The following is a 22263-nucleotide window of genomic DNA, read 5'->3' on the forward strand; positions in this document are numbered from 1 at the left end:
TCCAGCCTCAGTAGGGCTTCCTTTCAGCGTGCCTGCTTCTCTTCAAAGCTTCAGTGACTTCCGTTCCTAGGAGAAGTCATGTTTTCTCCTTCCCAAACCATTTTATTTTTCTCCTTGAGCTTTTGTTCTCCATGCTTTTACTTGTAAGTGTTGGCTACGGAGGCTTTGAAAGCCAGCCAGAATCATGGCTGTCACAGCTCGCAGGGAGACCTGCTCTTCCCACCCTCCATTTGCAGGGAAGAAGCTAAAGTCCTGAGAGGGGAAATGACTTGAGGATGGGCACCCAGCTACAAGAGTGGCTCTGGGTCACCTGATTTCTTCCACCCCCCCCCTCCTCCTGGCCAGATGGCTTTGGCTCTAAATTAGACAGGAAGGTCACAACTCTTGGCTGAGAGCTCTGGTGTTTCTCCACCACGTGCCATAAGCCTTGAGCTAGCTCCACAAGGCTCCGCCGGTTTGTCACTTGCCGGGGCGACAGACTACTGTGAGACCAGGACTCAGTCTGCTGCTGCGGCAGGGTCCAATGGCAGGCTGGCCTCATGGGGCGACTTGCATGGCTTTGGGGGACAAACTGACACCGACTGCAACATGATGGCCGTAGCGGGTAGAGGACTGGACAGAAGTCAGAGCGAACTCTTTCATCCATAGCCTTAGTGGGTGCCAAGTGACAGGGTAAGGCAATGGCCATGGCAGATGTGGGTGCTGACCTCCTGGAGCCTCAAGAGGTGAGCAGGAAGTACAGGCTGTGGGGGGGGGGGGAGGCACTGAGGAGGCGGGAGGAGCTCCCAGTGAAGGGGAGATGGGACAGTCAGTGTTCCGCCCATGTCTGCTGCAATAAACAGCAGCTTCTGGCTAATCCCAAGGTGAGCCACACCATGCCAGATGACAGGACCACTACAGGGCAAGCAGTTCTATTTCCTCCATTCCCAAGTTTCCAGCAGGAGCTGCTTCTCACCACCATCCCCAGGCGACAGAAGTCAGATGCATGGCTGGGCCTGGCCCAGTGTGGGAGCTGACCTCTGACCTCTGATTCACTACCCCCTGCTGGCCTCCCCTCCCCCAGCACTCAGGAATGTGCTGACGCCATCATCAGTGTCCAGCATCTGGTGGGTAAGCAGGCATGGAACTCATGTCCCCAGAACTGCTTGGAGAGGACAGGAGGGGGTATGAGAATGTCAAAGGCAGCTTTAGCTCACTTGGGGAAGCAAAGCTTAGGCCCCACCCGCCAAGGAGGAATCCGCTGCATCTCATACTGTGAGTAACTACAGGTTGTAACGATTTCTATGTTCCATGCATTTAAAGAGACCCAATGCCGGTTGGCATCTTCCTGTCAATCACGAATACCCTATGACAGCCAGGACACACCAGTGACTAATCCCCACCCTGCCACTCAGTACTGGGCTTTGCTATCTCGTTCCTGTTAGCCAGGGACTTGTTCTTTGATGACTCTTGATGCCAGGGTGTAGGTCATGTCTCACACATCCCAAGTTGTCATCTGAGCCCAGGCGGGATGATCCAGATCTGTGGATTTCATCTGTAAGAGCAGAACCTGGGACGCCTGGGTCTTCACGGTTGATGCTCAAAGGGACCCAGAGCCCAGGCTCTTCTCTACGACAGCCTGGGGATTCCCAGGAGTCCCTGCTTCAAGTCAGCCTCTACTTCCTCCGAGATGCTGAAGGGATGGGATGGGGATGATATGCACCAAGTTTAGGGCACTTTAGAGACACTGACCTGTCTGGAGATGGCGAGCTGCAGAGCCAGGTAGAAAGCTGCTTGGTGATCTGTGGGTGACAGGCTGTGGGCCCTGAAAAAGGGTGTATGGTCATGAGTACATCAGAGAGGCCCCTTTTCATTTCCCTATCAAACGTCTCCTTCCCTCCTGCATTTTGATGCCATACCTCGTTTTCTAGTTTAGCTCTGTGGTGTTTCATTGAGCTCCACCTCCTCGCCTGTTAACAAATGGAATGCATTTTCCCCTGAAGGCCATCCAGAGGCGCCTGGGTCTGGGTTTTGTCTCCCAAGCATTGCAGCGGGGCCGAGAGGTGCAGAATGCTGAGCAGGAGAAGCCCTTGTGCCACACCAGCCAGGCCAAGGGTGCATGTGCCATCGGCAAGCGACGGCTGCTTTGGCTACGTTTGGCTTGGCCTTAATGCCACCTTCGTTAGAATTTCTAGATTTCAGAGAAACCATGTGAAAAATCAATGACCTGGCTTTGCTTAGAACATGAACCAGAAGGGGACAAGAATTGCAATCGTCCCAAGTTTCTGCTACATTCCATGTAGTTGACTCATTGCGTTCCCATGACTGTGCTCTGTGAGATGACGTGGTTCAGGCCTGCCGCCATGAACCGGCCTCCAGCACCGGATGCGCAGAGGCTGTACTGGCATCTACTGAGCTGGAAAGCAATCTTTTCTGCTTTTATATGGAAGGCAATTGCATTTCACCATAAGCAAATCCACATGTGACTGGTACAAGGCATGTTTCTGTGTTTAACAGTCTGGGGGCGGGGGGGGGGGGGTGGAGGATGCAGGGAAAAAAACAAATGGACTTTCCTCACATGGGACCACAGCAGACTAATTACGAATGGTGGAACCCGGATAGTAAACAAGACATCACACCGCTCTGTCAACATTCTGTGATGAAAGGAGGATCTTCCACCAGCAGAAAGAAAATCCAAGATAAAACAGAAAGCCAAATCATTATGGATTCAACGGCATAAACCTACCAAGGCTGGCTTTCCATAGAAATAAGGCCTTTTAATTAACCATCTGTCTGCCACGTGGAGAGGCACGAAGAAGAGTCCTAGGTGTGTGCTGTCAGGAAAATGTCACACCCATGAATTTGGGGCACTGTTTGGGCAAACATGGAAGCTTGTGTAAAACACTGTCTTCTTATGGATTTTAAGAGCCTGGCCAACTCCCATCTTCAAGAATCCTCACAGGGGCTGGGGATATAGCCTAGTGGCAAGAGTGCCTGCCTCGGATACACGAGGCCCTAGGTTCGATTCCCCAGCACCGCATATACAGAAAACGGCCAGAAGCGGCGCTGTGGCTCAAGTGGCAGAGTGCTAGCCTTGAGCGGGAAGAAGCCAGGGACAGTGCTCAGGCCCTGAGTCCAAGGCCCAGGACTGGCCAAAAAAAAAAAAAAGAATCCTCACCAGCTACCTGTGTCCCAAGACACAGCCTTGGGACACCTGTCATCTGGGACACGCCTGTGTTGCCTTTACTATGTCTTATTTCTAGCAGAGCCCGGACTATGCATTCCAGATTGTACTGCTTTACAAGTATTGCTTTTCCACGCCATTTGTACATGAAAGAATTTTTCCCCCCCTTTGGCATTCCTAAGGAAGATCAAAATGGCATGGTTTCTGTCTTTCCTAATTATTCCAAGGAGATCATGACAAAATTGATTATGAAGAGACTTTGAGTTATGTAAGATTATTTTATCTCCTCTTCCTTCAGAAATAATATAAAACCAGGTCTCCACAGCCCTCACAAAGAATTTGTCAGAGCTGTAATTTTCTCAGCCCAGTTCCTATTCTTCACAAATGAAGTTAAATCGCGGTTGCCTCTACACAATGCCGACCGAGTGAGAAGCTGGCAGTGGTCTGAAGACTTCGGCGTGGATAATGGCAGCTCTGTCAAAGGCCCCTCCCTGGTCTCATCAGATGACTGGGAGCTGTTGGCCACTGCTGTGTGGAAAGAACAAGCCAGAAGCCCCAGCAACCAGGGCATTTCTGGGGTGCAAGCCTACGTGCATCTGATCATCAAAATAGTATTTATACAACCGAACTACAGGAAAGGGGAACAAGAAGGTGTTTTTTTTTTTCTTCTTTTTTTGTTGCTTTTATTTTCTTGTGTTCTGTTTGTTTATTGATCTTTGAATGTGTAAGAGGGGCACAGAAATGGAGGGACAAAGAGTGAACAAATGCAGTAATGGTACTTACTGGACATGGTTGAAAATCTATATCTTAAGGGGTAAGAATGGGAGGGGAAAACTGGGAGAGAATGAGGGAAAGGGTGGCACTGTCCCAAAAGAAATATACTCTCTATTTGACTTATATAACTGTAACCTCTATGCATATCACCTTTACAATAACCATAAAAAATTAAAAAAAAGAATTTCCAACCTGGCTATCAATGAAACTCTAACTACAAAATTTCTTCTTCTTCTTCCTCCTCCTCCTCCTCCTCCTCTTCCTCCTTCTCTTTCTTCTTCTTACCAGTCCTGGTGCTTGAACTCAGGGCCGAAGCACTGTCCCTGGCTTCTTTTGCTCAAGGCTAGCACTCTGCTTCTTGAGCCATAGTGCCACTTCTGGCTTTTTCTGTGTATGTGGTGCTGAGGAACGGAACCCGGGGTTTTATGCATGCTAGGCAAGCTCTCTACCACTAAGCCACATTCCCAGCCCCTAACTACCAAATTTCTAATGAGGGCTATTTTAAACATACACAGTTGAAATACCTTCCTCTGCATACTTCAGCCCAAGAAAGGAGAAAGGGAGGAAGAGACTATTAAATGATATGAGAACCAGTGCAGGGTGTTCCCTCCCTCACAAACCCTATCTGCGTAGTGCTGGGCACTTTATCATCTGCGCTTCCCCTTTTAATGTGCTCTCTGCTAACTTGCTCCACAGACACCATCAAGCTGTGCGAGTCAAGCCTGCTGAGCTCTGCAGAGGGGTCAAAAACAGCCCTCCCACCCCATCCCCATGTGGGAACACCTGGCCAGCCCACGATGAGAAACCCAGAGACCCAGGGATGCTCACAAAGCACTTCCGCTGTCACTGCGCCTCACCACCCATGAATCCAAGTTCTCTGCCATGAGGAAGAGGCTGCCATGCCACCCACTCATCCAACCTTCCACATCATGCAGTGCCTACTGTTAACGTTAGGCTGGGGAGCCTGTATATCAATACTACAGAGGGGGAGACCAAATATGCTCATGGAGCCAAATGGCAGCAGTGTCCACGGTGGTGCTGTTGAGCGTGGACCATCCAGACCACCTAGCTAGCCCCCAGCAAGCTGTGAGAGCCCAGAGGGCCCCGCAGTTCCAGCTCCAGCACCCTCTAGTACTGAACCACGAATACAGAGAAGGCTGAGGATCAAACTTGACCCTGGTCTCTAAGACATGTAACCTTGTAATAATAATAGCTACAATGTACTTATCTACTGTCAAGCATCTTGCCCAAGAACACTCAGCAAAAGAGATACAGGCAGATATGGAATGGGGTGGGGGGGTGCATGCTGCCAAGGTCTGGTCTTTATACAATCATCCTGTGGCCTTCTGAAACCAATGCTTCCTGAAGTCTCTGTCATTCCTGATTACTGTGGATATAGGATAAGTATACTAAGCTAAGAAAGAAATGTGAATAACTGGGTAACTCTGGGTGCTCCCAGTAGTTACACACCCAGGGTATTCCCACTTAGTGTACCCAGGATTTCCCTGGCTTTAGTACTAAAAGTCTGATGTTCTGGAAATGCCAAGAATGTCCCCAGTAAATCAGGATGGATTTACCCTCACCACACACAACATGCCACACTTGAGGTCAAGCGAGGACACTGAGGGGAAACAGAGTGGAGATGTGTGCCGTACCACAGAGAGGGACGAGCACAAACAACCCTGGGCCCCCTCTTTCCACAGGGAGTGGCCCTGGCTCTCTGCCTTCGTGTGTCAGTGCACAGAAACATGCACCCCACGCCCCAGGATTGCCCTTCTCAGCAGGACGTGAGAGCCACAAAGCAGCAGCGCATAACGTTGCAAATAATATTATGAATTGATGGAACTACCTGGGCTAAGTTTCTCTGTGTAAGAATGGTCTCACGATTACAATGCAGTTCCACTATCTGAAGATCTTAAAACATCGCTCTTGAATCTCCCAAAGAGAAAAATATTTCTGATTTCTGGCTCTAGTCATAATTAAGAGTTATTTTTATATGCTGTATCTGCAGCTCCATCTCTTGTAAAATTATATTCCTTCTTTTTTTTTTTTTTGGCCAGTCCTGGGCCTTGGACTCAGGGCTTCAGTACTGTCCCTGGCTTCTCTTTGCTCAAGGCTAGCACTCTGCCACTTGAGCCACAGCGCCACCTCTGGCCAATTTCTATATATGTGGTGCTGCGAAATCGAACCTAGGGCTTCATGTATACAAGGCAAACACTCTTGCCACTAGGCCATATTCCTAGCCCTCCTTCTCTTCTTGTGTGTATACACGTGTGGTAGAATTGGAGCTTGAACTCAGAACCTGGGTGTGGCCCCTTAGCTTTTTACTCAAGGCTAGCACTCAACCACTGGAGGTACAGCTCCATTTTCAGCCATTTGCTAGTTAATTGAAGATAAGAATATTCTGAATTTTCCTACCCAGTTTGGCTTTGGAACATGATCCTCAGATCTTATCCTCCTGAGTAGCTATATAGGTGTGAGCCACTGATACTGGGCTCTTTTTTAAACAAAAAAAGTAAAATAATAGTATAAATAGAACTATGGGCAAAATGCATATGCCACATAGTGGAAAAAGTACTTCTTACCCAAATGGCTTTAAATTACCTTTTTGCATGTACGAAATAATTCAAAACATTTTTACTTCCTTAAAATATTTCCTTTAAAGGTTTTAATAGGGCTCCAACGATTGACTTTTCAACATAGTCAATGTGTACATGAACCAAAAGAATTTTATTCCTTTGAAAACACATTCTGTATTCCACACAAATACTAATTTGGGTTAGACTTCACAATAGTTAGGTTAGTAGGGTTTTATTACTCTTTATTCCCATATGAACTGAATTTTTTACATCTCTTTGAGTTGAAGCCTAAGCAGAAAAGGAGCAAAAATGAATTCAGGGCAAGGAACAGCAGTTACATAATGTGGAGTTATCCTGGCAGCTCCGGGCCGACCACCATGAGGGCTGTTTTTAGAGACCCAGTAAGATGTGCTGATTTAAGAAAGATGAAGCAGATGTAATGGCCACTTTCTTAGGCATTCATGTGTGGGCTTTACAAACTAGGACTGGAGAATCTAAAACCTGAAATCATTTGAAATGGAAATGTTCTCCACGCTCGGTGCTGCAGAACACCAACAAAAGCTTAGCACAGAGACAGGAGATCTGTTTGCAGATGACAACTGGTGCTTTCTGTCATTAAGCAGACTGAGACTGGCAAAGTAAAGGAGCTATCAGCAGGCCTGCTAGGAAGCAGGAAGGAAGGAGATGAAAATGCTGCAGCCTAGCTGAAAGCAAATGACAATGGCTTTTATGAAAAAAGCACAAGGACGCCATGACTGATCTGTGGGCTCTAGGGAACGCCTCTAACACAGGTGTTTGGGCAGAGGAGGGACTCATGAGATTTCCAAAGAAGTGACTCAGTATCAAATACAATTCTAAGAAATCAGTGTAAACCCAGATGTATTTAAGTTGACAAGATCATTTCCAATTCTGGGTAGCAATTTTAGGGATTTGTTATACCTCTAATAGGAGTAAATTAGAGGATTACGACCATGGCTCAAATGGCACAGCCTTTGCCTATTCAATCTCCAGTACCACCAAATAAACAGGACAATGAAGGAGGTACAAGAAAAACCAGGTGAGAGCCAGAAGAATCTTCATCCTATACTGTCTTCAATTATATGGCGGTGATTCTTATCATCCTCGTGACTCAGTCTAATACTGCAATAATATAACTATTGGTCCTGCCCACCTCTGTGCACGGAGATGTGAGAGAAAGAACATCGGGGCACACTCAGAATTCTACAATTAGGAGCCCTGAGTTCACTGTCCTCCTAATCACTAGGCATTATGGAACAAAGCAGACAATGGAACCTGGGGCTTGCTGGGATGGTTTGTTGTTTTGTTTTTGTTTTCTTCCTTAATAAAGAGATGCTCGTTTTACTTATTATTAGCTTTACAACTGTATTTTTATTATCTTTAAGTAGTTGTACAAAGGGGTTCCATTCAGACGGTCAGTTTATGAGTACAATGCACCAGGTCCAGTGTTGCCTCCTTTATCCTTCCCCTCCTCCTCTCCCAACCCCTCCCACCCCCTCAGATTGCCTAGTTCCACTTTTGCATATATATGTGTATATATATATGTATATTGAATACTATGACTACATTTTTCCATCCTTCTAATTTAGCCTTTTCATTTCATAATAGAAAAGCCTACAGCTTGATGTGTATTAAAAAAAAAAGGAGAGAGAAAAAGATCCCTTTTCTAGACGATGACAAATGTCTTTAATAAAGGAACCGTCATCTCCCTAGACATACAGAGCGTCTGTCTTTTCTGAGCTGAAAGCATTTTTTTTTTAAACCAAGGATGAATAAAATGTACCCAAATGGATAAACAAATGGAGAATGTAGAGTTACAGGGCAACAAGTGATGCAGCAAGTTTTGATTCGGCATGTTGGCTGCTCGAGACGAAAAGGCTCTGGGGGCAAAACACTGTTTACATAATCTTTATAAATACTTTCTTATAAATACTTTCTTTTCATACTTATCATCGTTGAGTGTCATTATGTACAGCCGAGTGAAAAGATGAACTCCCACTCACCTCTGAAATGCAAGCAGCGCTTTCCTCTGCAGAATCTCCTGCAACCCGCGCAGGGAAGCTGAGAGAAGGGTTCCATTAGTCAGTGCACTGGAGACCAGAGTTCTTTCATAATCAAGAGCCCATTACCAGGATGACGCACGGCAAGCAACAGTTCCCGAGTGCCTCCTGCAGCAGGCACTGTGGGGCGGGAGGGCAGCCCTGGCCCGCCCCCACGACACCTGCCTTCCGTGAACCCCACCGGGGAACAACATCAAGGGAAAAGTGGAACGGAGCGGTCGCTCTGGGTAGCCATGGTTATCCAGCCTATTCTCACAAAACCACGTGGGAATCTACAAGGAGCACGAGGGTCCTCTCAGGCGTATAATGTCACTCAGGGATGAAGAGCAGCTCTCCTGGGCTGGTAGGGATGAGCTATCAGTGCCATTGGACCGATGGCCTTTACAGAGCAGCTGGCACGGAGAAGCTCTGATCCTCAAGGGCACTAGCTTGGACCCATGAAAGGCCACTTAAGTCACACTGGCCAATGGTCAGGACCTCTAATACCTTGAAACGAACGGAAGAGATGGAGTATCAACTCAAACGTGTGTGGCCACCAGGCGGTGAGCCAACAAGCCCCTGGGAGAGCACACAAGGACTGGTTGCTTGATAGCCTATCCATCAACAGAATAAGTGACACTGGGACAAGAAAGTACAGCCGCAGAGGACCATGCCTGTGGTAGGGAGTGCAGAGGGGCCTCATCAACAGTTGGACCGTGAGGCTCTAGCCCAGGGCTAACAGAACAATAGTGACTGGGTTAAAGAGAACCTCAGAGCAACTAACAAGAGCCATGAATGCAAGAGGGGGCCCAACACGGTCCAGTGACCCTGAGATTACAGGGATCATTTGGGGTAGTTTTCTGACATGGGTAAGTTTATGGCACTAAGTTACACTTCTATGAATTGACTACTACATGAAGCAATGTGCTGGCTGTGGTCAATATGTCATGTGGAAATGAAAAATTGACCAGAAATCCATTAGTGAAAAATAGCAGATATGTGAAACTTCCCAAGGTCACTGATGTTTTGGGGACAGAAGAAAAGGGGTAATTTGTAAAAACAAAACAAAATACACACACACACAAAAACAAGCTACAATAAAATTTAAACAACAACAACAAAAAGGAGCACTATGTAAGTGAGAATACTATTTTCTCTTATGGGGATGGGGCTGTAATTGGCACAGGTATGTGGAGGGCTTCAGGCGGTGGGCAAGGTGCTACCTGCTGAGCAGGGTGAGGACTACAGGGCATTTGGCCTTACATTAAGCGAGCAGCACATGCCTGTAATCGCTACTCAGGAGGCTGAGATCTGAGGATCATAGTTCAAAGCCAGTCTAGTCACGAAAATTTGTGAGACTCTGATCTCCAATTAATCACAGAAAAAGCCATATGTGGTGCAGTGGCTCAAGTGGTAGAGGGCTAGCCTCGAGGAAAAAAAAAAAAAAAAAAAGGAGCTCAGGGACAGCGCCCAGGCCCAGAGATCAAGTTCCAGGACCAGAAAAAAAATAAAATAACAGACATCAGAAAAATAACTTATCAACTTATATTTTCTACAAAAGCATCATAAAAATGTAAAATACAATTCAGGCTTTTTTTTTTTTTAAAGTCAGAAGCCCACTGACCAAAACTTTAAGGAAATCCAAAATAAATAAATCACTGCCACTGAAGGACTGGGCATGGCGGCTCATAGCAGGAATTCTAGCTACCCGGGAAGCAGAGTTCAGGAGGATGTCAGTGCTAGGCGAGCCAGGGCAAAAAGTTAATGACATCAAATCCCAGCACGGGAGCTAGGCCTGGTGGCTCACACCTGTAATCGTAGCTAGGTGGGAAGAAGAGGCAGCAGTCTCTAGGTCGAAGGCCAGCCCTAGGGAAGGCTTCAGACCCTATCTGAAAAACAACTAAAGCAGAAAAAGAAAAAAAGGGATGGCGATTTGGTTCAAGTGGCAAAGCACTTGCCTAGGATGCATGAGGACTTGAGTTCAACCCCAGTTCCACCAAGGAAAAAACCAAAGATTACTTCCTGTGGGAGCTGAGGACACCTGGTGATCTGCTAGACTACGTGTGTACCTGGCTGTGAATTAGAATATGTGCACAGAGGAGGGGCAGCCTCTGGCCAGGGTCACTTCCTGGGAAAGTCTGGGCCTGAACTCTTCTATGCTCTCCTATCTACAGCCAACATCTTTCACTTCAGAACAGCCCGGGCCCAGTGCTGGGGCCCCGGCAGGCGCAAGGTAAGGCTTGGGTGACTCATTTCTCAAGGCCCAGTTCATCTCACGCATTGGTAGGTGCCCTTCTCTGGCTAGGTGGCACAACCAGCCCCCTCCACCTCTGAACAGAGCCTTCCTCCCTCCCTCCCCAGTCTAGGCAAGGAGGACGGCAGTGCAGGTGCCCAGAGGTCAACGTGCCCAACTCTGCCCTCTCCTACCGTCAGTGGCCTGCAGACTGTAGGTGAGCCCCAGCGCTAAGTAGCCTTTGGCCTTGAACTCTGATGTTTTTTCTCCCACATCCACGACGGTTTTGGCAAACTTCTCGGCCTCTTCCAACTGAAAAATGAGACAAGTTAAAAACATCAATCTGCAGAATTTCTAACATGAGTTCCCACGAGCATCTGCTGCCCAACATGAATTTCTGATGAGTCACTGTGGGAATAAGTCCCAAGCCTTCCACTGCCACTCCAGCTATTCTGTCTTCCTTGCTGAGCCTCTCCAACAGCCCTCAGGACTCCTATCCTTAGATTTTTCTTTTCTTTAAGTTTTCCCTTATTGCTTATTTGCCTTCTCTTCCTAAGTCACTTTTCTACTTTTATTAGTTTACTGATGAGTTCTGCAGTGAGGCTGCAGTAGGCATTCAGAAGTAGAATTAAATCTATTTGGAAAGAATAAAGTTCTTAGCACTTTATTTGTGTTTGGGTCTTTTCTTTTCATGACATAAAGAATCCATTTGAATTCTATTTGCCACAGCTGTTCAAATTTTCAAAACTCCCATCTTTTTTTTTGTACAGTACACAACACATGGACCACACTCGCAGAATGCAGTGAGAATATACACATTGTGCCTGCCAGCAGTTTACTAGAAGCAAAAATAATAAGAACGAGTCCTTTAAAAGCATCTAAATGGCCAGTTAGCAGCTACTCTGGAGGCTGAGATCCAAAGGATCAAAGTTTGAAGCCAATCGTCCAGGCAGAGAAGTCTGAGACTCTATTTCCAATGAACCAGCAAAAACGCCAGAAGTGGGGCTGTGGCTAAACTGACAGCATTCCATCCCTGAGTAGAAAAAGCCTAGTGAGAGTACAAGTATCAGCACGAAATAAAACGAAGTAACAAATAAAGCAAAGCAGGGAAAACTTTAACCACATGTGGCAATTATCTATATCACCAGCTCCACACATTTAGCCTAGGCTCTCTATTCCCTTATGGTATATTTTTGAGGAAACAGAACTGTTATCCATCAGGTTACTGCCCTGATATATGAACATGAATATCTGAAGAGGAAAGCACGCGTGAAGGAGAGTGACAGAAGTTGGGTGTGCCTGAGCTGAAGGGGAGAGCGACGCAAGGTTACGGAAAGCCCAGACTGACCCAAGGGTGAAGTGGCATGGCACGGGCTCTCCACGGCCTACAATGACTTACACACAGCAAGATGGGCCTGAGCGTGACTTTCCAAACGGTGTGATCACTGCTACTTTTCCAGTCACTTTCCATGAAAAAGGAAGCCAGGAGCAGACCTCTTGCTCTGGCACGGAAATGGCGCTGCCTGCCCTGGGGACCCCCCCCCCCCCCGCCAGGAGCAGAGGGTGGCCCCCACTCACCCAGTGAAGGGAGCCCATGCACAGCTTAGCGGCCAGGAGCGGGATCGTGGCGTCGTCGGGCTTCAGCCGGATGCATTCCTTCAGCACCTTCACAGCACGGGCAGACTGGGCAAGAGGACAGGGTTTCACTGCAACTCAAAACGTTTCACAGAACCGGGGGTGCGGGGGAGGGGGGAAGGGGCTTTCCCAACCACGCAGGGGTCTGAGGATGGCGAGAATCAGGGCCTGGGGCTCCCGAATAAACGGCGGCCAGAAACAAGCGATGATGTACCCCCGGCACACCCGAAGTCCCCTCCACTTGGGTAGCCATTGTAATAAGGAAAAAAAATGAAGCAGAAGCTTATGCTATTATACAAATAAAATGTCATGACTAGGGGCTGGCAGCTCACCTGTCCTCCTAGCCACTCGAGAGACTGAGATCTGAGGACTGTGGATCGAAGGCAGTGTGGGCAGAAAAATCCACGAGACTCGCCTCCAAATAATCAGCAAAAAAACTGGAAGTGGGGTGTGACGTAAGTGGTAGAGTGCCAGCCCTGAGCCCAAAAGCCCACTGAGAGTGCGAGGCCCAGATTAACAAGAAAACAGAGGCTACGCCCTTCCCGCCTTTCCACGCCCCTGAGAGTGTGTAGCGAGCTGCTGTCCTGAGCTCTGAACTCACAATGGCTCACCTGTTGGGTGAGAACGCTAGGAAGTAGGTTCTCCTATGGCTCACATTGCTGGACAGCAAACACTGTGTGTTCTGGGTCACTTAGCTGTGACTGGACCCAGGCCTGCACCTTGTGACTGCTGTCTATCTGTTCCCCACACTTAGAGCACCCTACGCCATCTGCCAAAGATCACCAAAAGGCTTCCCTTCCAGGAATCTCTACACTCCCAAACCAGTGTGAGGGGTTTAGTTTAAACCAGTCCATTGCATATGAATGTGTCACAACAGCCAGCGAAGGCAAAGATTTCAGAAACTTTTATCCTACTGCTATGTCCATCTTGGCTCCAAAATGATGACATTTGATTTTCCATTATGACAGGATCACAGCACAGTATGAAATCGTGGCTTAGTCTTACATAAGGCGGTGTGAAATTCAGTGACAGACTCGTCCACAGAGAAGAGACATCACGACACCACTCACTTTTCCAGCAGCCATCAGCGACAGAGCAAACTGGTACCAGAGGTGGAACTCCTCGAAGGCAAACTTCATGGCTCTTTCTAAGCACTGGGGTGGAGAGAAAAACATATCCGACATTTGGGAACTGTCACCACTGGACCCAATGAGTTTGCATCCATACACAGTATGGCAAGTCCACCAGCATGGCTTCCCTTGTGTGCCCAGACTGCACCCTCCTCCAAACACCTCCAGAAAAGTCCCCTGTGTCCTGCAGTGCAAAGAACCAGAAGCCAGAACAACCCACAGCTGGCCAAGACACAAGCCCTGATGCCAAGTAGCTTTGACCTAGAATATAGGAGAGGAGGGGAGAGTAGAGAGGGGAGGGGAAAGACACTGGCTAAGTGCTTGGCCCAGCAGGAGTCACTGGGTAGGACCTAAGATGTTCCTACATACTTGGCTGGGCCCTGTCCCTTTGGAAGTGGGGCCCCCAGGAGGGGCCAGCATGAGGACAGCATCCATCCACCCATTCAGGGTGAGCGGCAAGAGGAGTGCCTGTCCCCGAGGCAAGGCAGCTGCGCCCACCAGGCAGAATAATTCCTACTTGGATCAGCCCCTCTATCCTCACACAGTCATTTATTTAGTCTGCACCGAGGGTAGATGAGAACCAAAACTAAGGCTTGCTCTAGTGCCCCACTCGACTAATCCACTGCCCTGTTCTACTGAGCACGTAAATGCATACACAGAAATCTTTCAATGTTGGGCCAGGTGAGGTAGCACACACCTGCCATTCCACCATGCAGGAGGCTAGGCAGGGGGGTCTGGAGCTGGAGGCCAGCCTAGGCTACACAGTGAAACCCTGTCCTCAATAGCAGCTATTTCCCTGATAGACAAAGGAAGCTCAGCGGCCGCAACAGACTGTTCGGAACCGCAAGGCTAGACGCTCAGCATAAATGCAAGTGAGGGGAAAGGGGAGAGAATCCTTTTCCGTTATGCTGAAGGTGAACATCCCCATTGCACTCTGGGAGCAGGAGCGGAATCATGATTCCAGGAAAGGTGATCACCTCCACAGGAAGATGGCCGTGGCCCTTTCGTGGGGGCAGTTGCTAACCCCTGGGGCTGGAGTAGGTGGGGAGCACCCAGCAGAAGCAGCAAAAGGAGAGAGCACTGCTCGTTTCTGGGGTGTGGGGGGCTGGGGGGGAAGGAAGGGATGAAGCAGCGTGTCACATGTTCTAGGCACAGGCAATCACCTGCACAGCTAATTCAGTGCTGAGCACTGAACTGGGAGGAGGGGAGGTGGCGAGGTCATCCCTGAGGCCAGGCCTGGAGGTCACGGGGCCAGTGGGTTTGGTGGAGGCCTCCGGAGTAGACCAGGGCTGGCACTTGCCTCCTTGCTGAGGGCTGATGTGTGTCCAGTGAGCTGAGCAGTGTACAGTGAAGCCTGCTCTGCTCTAGTTACCCAGTCAGGCTGTCTCCTACAACCCGGGCCTGAGGGCACCCCCAAGCTAATGCCTCGGACCCTGCCTACAATCACGCCTTCTGCCAGCCCCAAGTGTTTGCACAGCTTCTGCCTAGTTCCCTCTAAACAGGGGCCCAGTCAGAGCTGGGCACTAGCGGCTCACTTCTGGAACCCTAGCTACCCAGGAGGTGAGATCTGAGCTTCAAAGCTAGTCTGGACAGGAAAGTCTGTACCCTTCTTTATCTCTAGCTAACTAGCAAAAAGCCAGACATGGAGTTTTGGCTCAAGCTAAGGGACAGCACCCAGGTCCCAAGTTCGAGCCCCAGTACTGGCACACAAAAAGCAAACAAACAAGAACAACAAAAACGAGGAGATCATGAGCTTTACAGTAGCTTAACAGTTCTCAAATTTGTTTTTAAACATAGTCTCCAGCCCCTGAAGACTGAGACAGCAAGGTATGCACTGCCCTTCCCCATGAATTCTTTTAAAACCACTTTCCATCTTCATAAAGAAAAATGCATCCAATTTCACACTTAATCACTTCACTCTGTTCAGAAGAAGATAGGAGGCCCTTGGAAGGAGGGCACAAAATTATGGAACAGACCAGGATGCATGTTTGTTTATTTCTTTAGCGAGTTTTCAGGGGATGCATGTAAGGCAGCCTGGCACTATTTTAGTTGCTCTCCAAGTCTAGCTGTATTGGGTCACCGCACAACCCACAGGCACGGCAGCCATGGCCGATCTCGCCCTCCCAGAGGGAAGGAAGGGCCAGGAGTCAGGAGTGTTAAGTGACACTCGGTCTCCTAGAGCTGGTGACAGAGCCGGCTGGGAACCAAGCCGCTGCTTCCGGAGTCTGAACTCGTCAGCTCGACGGTCTCCCGCCTGTGGGACTGCACTCACGGACACCCTGCGCACACTTAGCAGTGCCAGGCATGTGGCATCAAGTGAAGCGTAGCTGAGAAAAGGCTTTTGAAAGGGTCACCTCCTCCTGGAACTCTGTCAGAGGTTCAGCAACACGTTTTGTGCTAATGGAGGGGGGGGGGGTGGGGGGGTAGTTCCTGTGCGTGTAGCCTCAGGGATCCTGGAGGCTACAGAGTACTGAGACCTACAGCTTGTGGAGTCTTCGAGAAGCTCCCCTGGTTCCCAATACCCAGTGGCACCACGGTGGGCGAGGCGCACTTCCATCTCAGGGATGCTCGACCACACAGATTTAGGCAGACGTGCATTGCCTCTATTTTGCAGTATCTCTCACTGTCCCCACCGGTTTGGACCGCTTCCTTGTAACTATAGCAACCCACATCCCATAATAAGCCTTGGGGGATGCCATAAAGAGAGGAAATGGAAGCCGGTGATTGCGAACTGAAACCGTCTCACCCCAGTTCAGAGGCACACAAGCTCCATCACAGCTGAAGGCTCTACTTTACTGCTGTCTCCTGGCAGCATGTGATACGCAGCCAGCTCTCCATGCATCGAGGGCTCCAGGTGCCCCCCAAATCCCGATGCTGCGCTGTGCTTGGGTACCTCACATACCCTCTCTTAGGTTCCCAGAAACAGCAAGAGACACACCCTTGATCAGCCCAGGTCACCCAGGCCTCAATCACAAGGGGACAGCCGCCAAGGAACATCTGCAAGTGACAAGGAGCTTGAGTCGTCCTGGGGGAGGTTTGGTGTCCACAGCCTCATGGAGAGGGTATATGTTCCCCCAATTGTCTGACTCAAGCCCCTTAGGAAGCCCAGGTCATATCTGTCTGTGGCACAATAAAAATGTAAAATATATCCACAAATCAAAAAAAAAATCCATTCAAATCAAAGCATTTCCACCTTAACGTCAGTCCCAATAGAAAAGCACTGGAGAAAACTGATTTCTCAGAAGATGGCAGGCGGCATGTGTGTGGGAGCCGGGCAGCTGGTTACGGAAGCTCACGGGCCCGGTGTGATGAGGAGGACGGAGAGGAGGAGGAATAAGAGGAGGGGAACGGCAGGAGGATGAAGAAAGGGAGGAGGAATAGGAGGAGGTAGAAGGGCTGAAAGAGGGGGAAAGGAGGGAGAGAAGGGGAAGAGGAGGAGGAGGAGGTGAAGAAAAAGGAGATGAAGAAGAGTAGGAGGAAGTGGAGGGGGAGGAGGAGGAGGAAGAAAAGGAGGGGGAGAAAGAGGAAGAAAAGGAGGGGGAGAAAGAGAAAAAGGGAGAGGCAGAGAAGGGGAAGAGGAGGAGACACTAAAGGAGGAGAAGGAAGGGGGTGAGGAGGAGGAGGAGAAAGAAAGGGAAGAGAAGCAGGAAGAGAAAAAGGAAGGGGGAGGGGGAGGAGGAGGAGGAAGAGGAGGAGGAGCAACCACATGAAGAAGGTACTCCTTATGGGGTGACTGCCTAGATCTAACCAAGCTCCTTCCTCCCCATGCAGAGAGCTGTCACGGGGGCTGAGGTAATGCATGAAAGATGCTCCTACGGGTGTCCAGCCCAGAACAGGGACTGCCGTCCTGACAGTGCCTATGGGCAATGCCGACAAGCTACATGGCAGATCTTGCAGGGCTTGCCGAAGCGAGATGACAGGAAATGAGAACCGCTGGGAGCGGATGTGTGGTGCTAGCGGATGGCCTAGGGAGAGCGGGCCAGAGCCTTTCAGGGTAAAGCAGGGTGACAGTGGGGTCCGGTATCGGGTGGAGGGAGGGGATCTGGTGTGTGATCATGGCTACGGACTTGAGACCTGGCACAAAGCACAGGTGACAGCTCCAGATCACCTCCTCCACGGGCACAGAGGACAGGCTTGGCAGCAGTACTACGTCCTGCCGGTAAGAATAGACGCAGCCGAGGGGGGCCACCCTCTTTAGCACCAGTGACACTCCCACGAAGCCAGGGGACCCTGGCAGAATCACTGTCAGGCTCTCTGTGGCATCCTATTCGTGGCATAGAAGTCGGAATGTCCCCAGCAAGGTGTCTCCACTGGAGCTGGGCTTGTGCCTCTCCACGCTCTTATTTCAGCGTCTCACACGCAGCCGTCTTTGAGGGGCTCTGGGTAGGAGCCGCTCTTCTGGCAGAAGAGGGATTTAGTCATTACAGCCCCTTGTACGCAAGGCCTCATCACACCAACTGGGCCCTCGGCAAAGACATCTGCACAACATCACAAGCAAGGAGAAGCCAGAGTCTTTTTTTGGAATTGAAGAGTGAGGTTGAGCATCCAAAACCCATAAGGGAAGGGGCAGAAATAAATAACCAGATACACCCAAAGCTGGCCGCAAGCCCAAGGCGAAAATCCAGCAAAGAATGGTAACCCAGTGAACTGCCTCACCTGCGGCTGGATGGGAACTGTTCGCATCACACACATGCAGCACTGGGGCTGGAGATGTTCTTCCCTATATCATACAACCTCATGAGTCAGTTGTGAAATGCAATTCTTTAGGGAGTATGGAGGTTTAATCCCAGTGCCTAATTCTTGCTAGGCTGGTCCTCTGCCACTTGAGCCACTCCACCAGCCTTTTTGTACATTATTTATGTTCAATATAAGGTCTCACTTGATGCCCCCGTTATCCTGGAATACAATCCTTCCATTTGCATTTTCCAATATCTCTGGGATGACAGGCACAGGCCAGCATGTCACTGGTCAATATATATATCCTGGGCTGGCCTTGAACCATATAGTCCCTCAATCTTTGCTGCCCAAGTCGCTAGGGTTATATAGGCTTAAGTGAATGCAATCAGTTGTAATCTTAAAATTTTAGCATGGTGCACAGATAGTAATTTGCTCCTTTACCTCCAGCAATTAAAATTATTTATTTAGACATTTTGACCTTTGACCATTGTCTTAGACCTACAGATTGACATCACCAGAAAATGAGTAACTAGAGACATTAAAGATTATCTGGTTCCCTTTGTACTCTACAGATGTAGAAAGCAAGACCTGAGAGGAAAGAGGACTGGCTTAAGGTCACATAGTTGTACAGCTGAATGAAGTTAGAACTCAGACCTCATGATGCCCAATCTATAGCTTTTTTTTCTTTTAGTCCGTTGTAGGACTTGAGCTCAGGTCCTGGGTGCTGTCCCTGGGCCTCTTTGTGTTCAAGGCTAGCACTCTACCACTTGAGTCACAGCACCACTTCCAGTTTTTGGACTTTTCTGCCCCAGTCTAGCTTCCAACTGAGATCCTCAGATCTCAGCCTCCTGAGTAGCTAGGATTTAGAGGCATGAACTACCGGCAAGAGCTCTTATTTCTAAATTAATTAAACATAAAAGCACAAATGAAAATGGGGTCTAAGAGATCTGCTCTACAGGAGTCTGGGCGCAGAGTAAGCTTCTAGAAAGCATTCAGCTACAAAAACAAGTCCCTCGCTCTTCCCGGACTGTAAGGAAACATAGATACAGCATCAATGTCTGAACATGTTTTCTCCCTCTACTTTGGAAGTAAAATAGAGTAAACTTTGTATCCTTGTACCACCTCTTTCTGTTTCTTTTTCCTTTAAGATAGCAAGACTGCAGAGGAGTCACGAAGTTTTATTGCTTTGGCAAATGCCTAAATTAAAGGATATCATTGCCTGTGGCCACAGTGAGAGGGGAGAGAGTTGTTTTTTAGAAGTCTCAGACTTTAATAAAGAATTTGAATGTTGGTTATCATTCTCAGTCAAAACCTCTTCTCAACAATATGAAGCAGCTCCGTCAAGTCTAGACAGGAATTTTAAATGGGTCTCCTGGGTCTAAGACCATTCCCCGCACTGCTTGGCTGATGTAGCTGTCCTTTGGCATCCTTACGAAACACACTAAATTCAAGAAACAGGAATCCCATTCCTCTTTCCCCCTCTTCCTCAATTGTCCCCACCCCTAGACTCCTCAGTCTATCTGCCTTGGCCCAGGACACCTGGTTTCAGCACTTCAAACTTGGCTTTAGCCCCACCATGCATGGATGAAGGAGAGAAGTATGAAGTTCAGAAAGTGGCAGGCCAGTGGCATGCCATGTACAAAACAAATGTGCATTAACTGCTCAAATGAAGACACAAAAATGGATAGTTAGGATCACTGTGTTGGCTCTCCTTTAAGGAGGGCCATAGACAAACTAGAGGGAGGCAGTGAATTGCAAAGACGGTGGCATTTTAGACAAGACTGAAACAGGAGATTCTAAGCTGAGAGTCCAGTCTGGCCTGCAGCCTGTGTGCAGAAGGATAAACATATAAAACAACGGGACAGAGCAAGGAACCCAGATCTCTGTGGCCAATTGATTTCTGCAAGCGTACCAAGTCCATGCAAGCGGAGAAGGAACGGTCCTTCAACATGCTGGGCTGGAAGAGCTGGGTCTGCAAATGCAAAACCATCAAGACCCCTGCTTCATACCATATAGAAAATGAACTCAAAATGGACCAGTAGCCAAAATATCACAGCAAAACCGAGGGTAAATCTTCCGGAGCTTGGATTTGCCAATGGACCCTTAGATAGGCCATCTAAAGCATGACAAAGAGAAGAAAAAATACACTGGGCTTAATTAAAATTTAAAAACATGTGCATCAAAGGTCATAGTCACATAGTCAAGAGTAAATAGAGGACATACAGAACAGGAGGAACTATTTTTAAATCATATTCCAATAAAAGTTTATTATGTGTGATAAAATAAGGAATAACTATAACTCAACCATACATGACAGCAAAAATTTTAAAGTGGGCACTGGGCTTGAGCAGTCATTTTGGCAAAGAAGATAAATGGCTAAAAAACACATGAAAATATGTTCAAGGTCATTGATCACTAGGGAAATGCAAGGCAAGGCCACAATGGATACCAGTTATCATCCATTAGGATAGCCATCATCCAAACAGTAAGTGTTGGTGGGGGTTGGGGGGGAACTAGAACCCTAGTATACAGGAGCAGAATGTTAAATGGCACAGCCACTGTGAGAATCAGTTTGGCAGTTCCTCAAAAAGTTAGACATAGAATCGAAAGGAAGAACAGCTATGTGTATGCAGGTACTGTGATATATTCATGATAGCCTCAAGGTGAAAACACACGTGTCCCTCAATTCATGAACGGGCAAACACATATGATGGAACATTATTCTGCCAATAAAAAGGTATGAAGTTCTGAAAGAATGATGACATTTTGTCGTGGGATGGCTGAACCTGAAAGCCATTAAGCCAGAAGACATAAAACTGGATACTGCACAATTCCATTTAATACCAGGTGCCTAAAAAAAGGTAAATTCATAGAAACTGAAAGTAGACTAGAGGTTTCCAGGGTGTGGGGAGGAGGAACTATTGCTTAACGGGGAGAGTTTCTGTCTAATGGGATGAAAAATTCTGAAACTAGATAATTATGGTATTGTACAACAATGTGAAGGTAATTGAATGCCGCTGAACTGTGCCCTTTAAGAAGTTTAAGAGCGCATATTAAAATTATTTTTAAAGCAAAATAAAATTGAGGAGTATGCCTGCATGCTTGTTTCTCTAAAGCAAGTCACACTAAGGGCTCCTCTAGAAATACAGGTATTTTTAATGAGTGCCGCAGAGGAAAGCAAAACTTCACTCAAAAGAATGCTCCCACAATGTGGGGGGTGGAGGCACCATCAACCACAGCAGGAGCTGAGATGACTGTTGTTATTATTTTTTATTTATTTATTTTTGGTTGGTTGTGAGGCTTGAACTCTGGGCCTGGGCGCTGTCCCTGAGCTCTTCAGCTCAGGGCGGGCACTCTACCACTGTGAGCCACAGCGCCACTTCTGGTTTTCTGGTGGTTACTTCGGAGACTTCCTGCTCTGACTGGCTTTGAACCGCCATTCTGGCAGATCTCGGCCTCCTGAGTAGCTAGGATTACAGGCGTGAGCCCCCTGTGCCCGGCTTTGTTGTTATTTTGGCATGACAGTACTGGGGTTTGCACGTAGGGCCGCGTGCTCTCACATGGCTTTATCACTGGCGCCTGGCATTCTGCTACTCCAGTCATGCCTCCGCATTCAAGGGCTAAGATTCTTCGGGGGCAGGTGGCCATGGAAAGATGGAGAGGTTGAGATCTGTTCGTGATCGATGCCCAGAGCAGGGCCCATCCCGTCCGCTGCTGCCTACCTCCCATCAAGTGGCGCTTGGCCTCGGCTGCCGGCTGCCCTTCCAGGGAACGTGTACCCATCAAGCTCAGGAAACGGCAGTGAGTGCACCCCGGCTGGGAAGCCCTAGCGTGTCAGCAAAGTATTGTTATTGTTATTGTTGTTGTTGTTGTGTAATCTTTTCCTTTATGTGTTGGATGGGGCCTTGTTATGTAGCTCAGGCTAGCCTAGAACTCCCAATCTTCTCATTTTCCTGCTTCTACCAGCCAAATGCTAGGGTTACCAGAGTCGGTGAGCTTTTACTCAGCATTCACC

The 22263-nt window shown here is 48.3% G+C and overlaps 1 protein-coding gene across 4 annotated transcripts in view; it reads right to left on the reverse strand.

The window, feature by feature from the left end:
* Positions 1-22263, reverse strand: part of Ttc7b (tetratricopeptide repeat domain 7B) — a 213800-nt gene that overhangs the window by 96398 nt on the left and 95139 nt on the right. For all 4 annotated transcript variants that reach the window (XM_048362268.1, XM_048362269.1, XM_048362270.1 and 1 more), the window contains exons 10-14: positions 13512-13595; positions 12385-12489; positions 11001-11118; positions 8538-8595; positions 1732-1804 (exon numbers count right to left, since the gene is read on the reverse strand). In XM_048362268.1, the coding sequence (XP_048218225.1) occupies positions 1732-1804; positions 8538-8595; positions 11001-11118; positions 12385-12489; positions 13512-13595 (438 nt within the window). The remainder of the gene's footprint in view (positions 1-1731; positions 1805-8537; positions 8596-11000; positions 11119-12384; positions 12490-13511; positions 13596-22263) is intronic.

Source organism: Perognathus longimembris, chromosome 14 (assembly GCF_023159225.1).
Source record: "Perognathus longimembris pacificus isolate PPM17 chromosome 14, ASM2315922v1, whole genome shotgun sequence".
NCBI classification, from domain to species: Eukaryota; Metazoa; Chordata; class Mammalia; order Rodentia; family Heteromyidae; genus Perognathus; species Perognathus longimembris.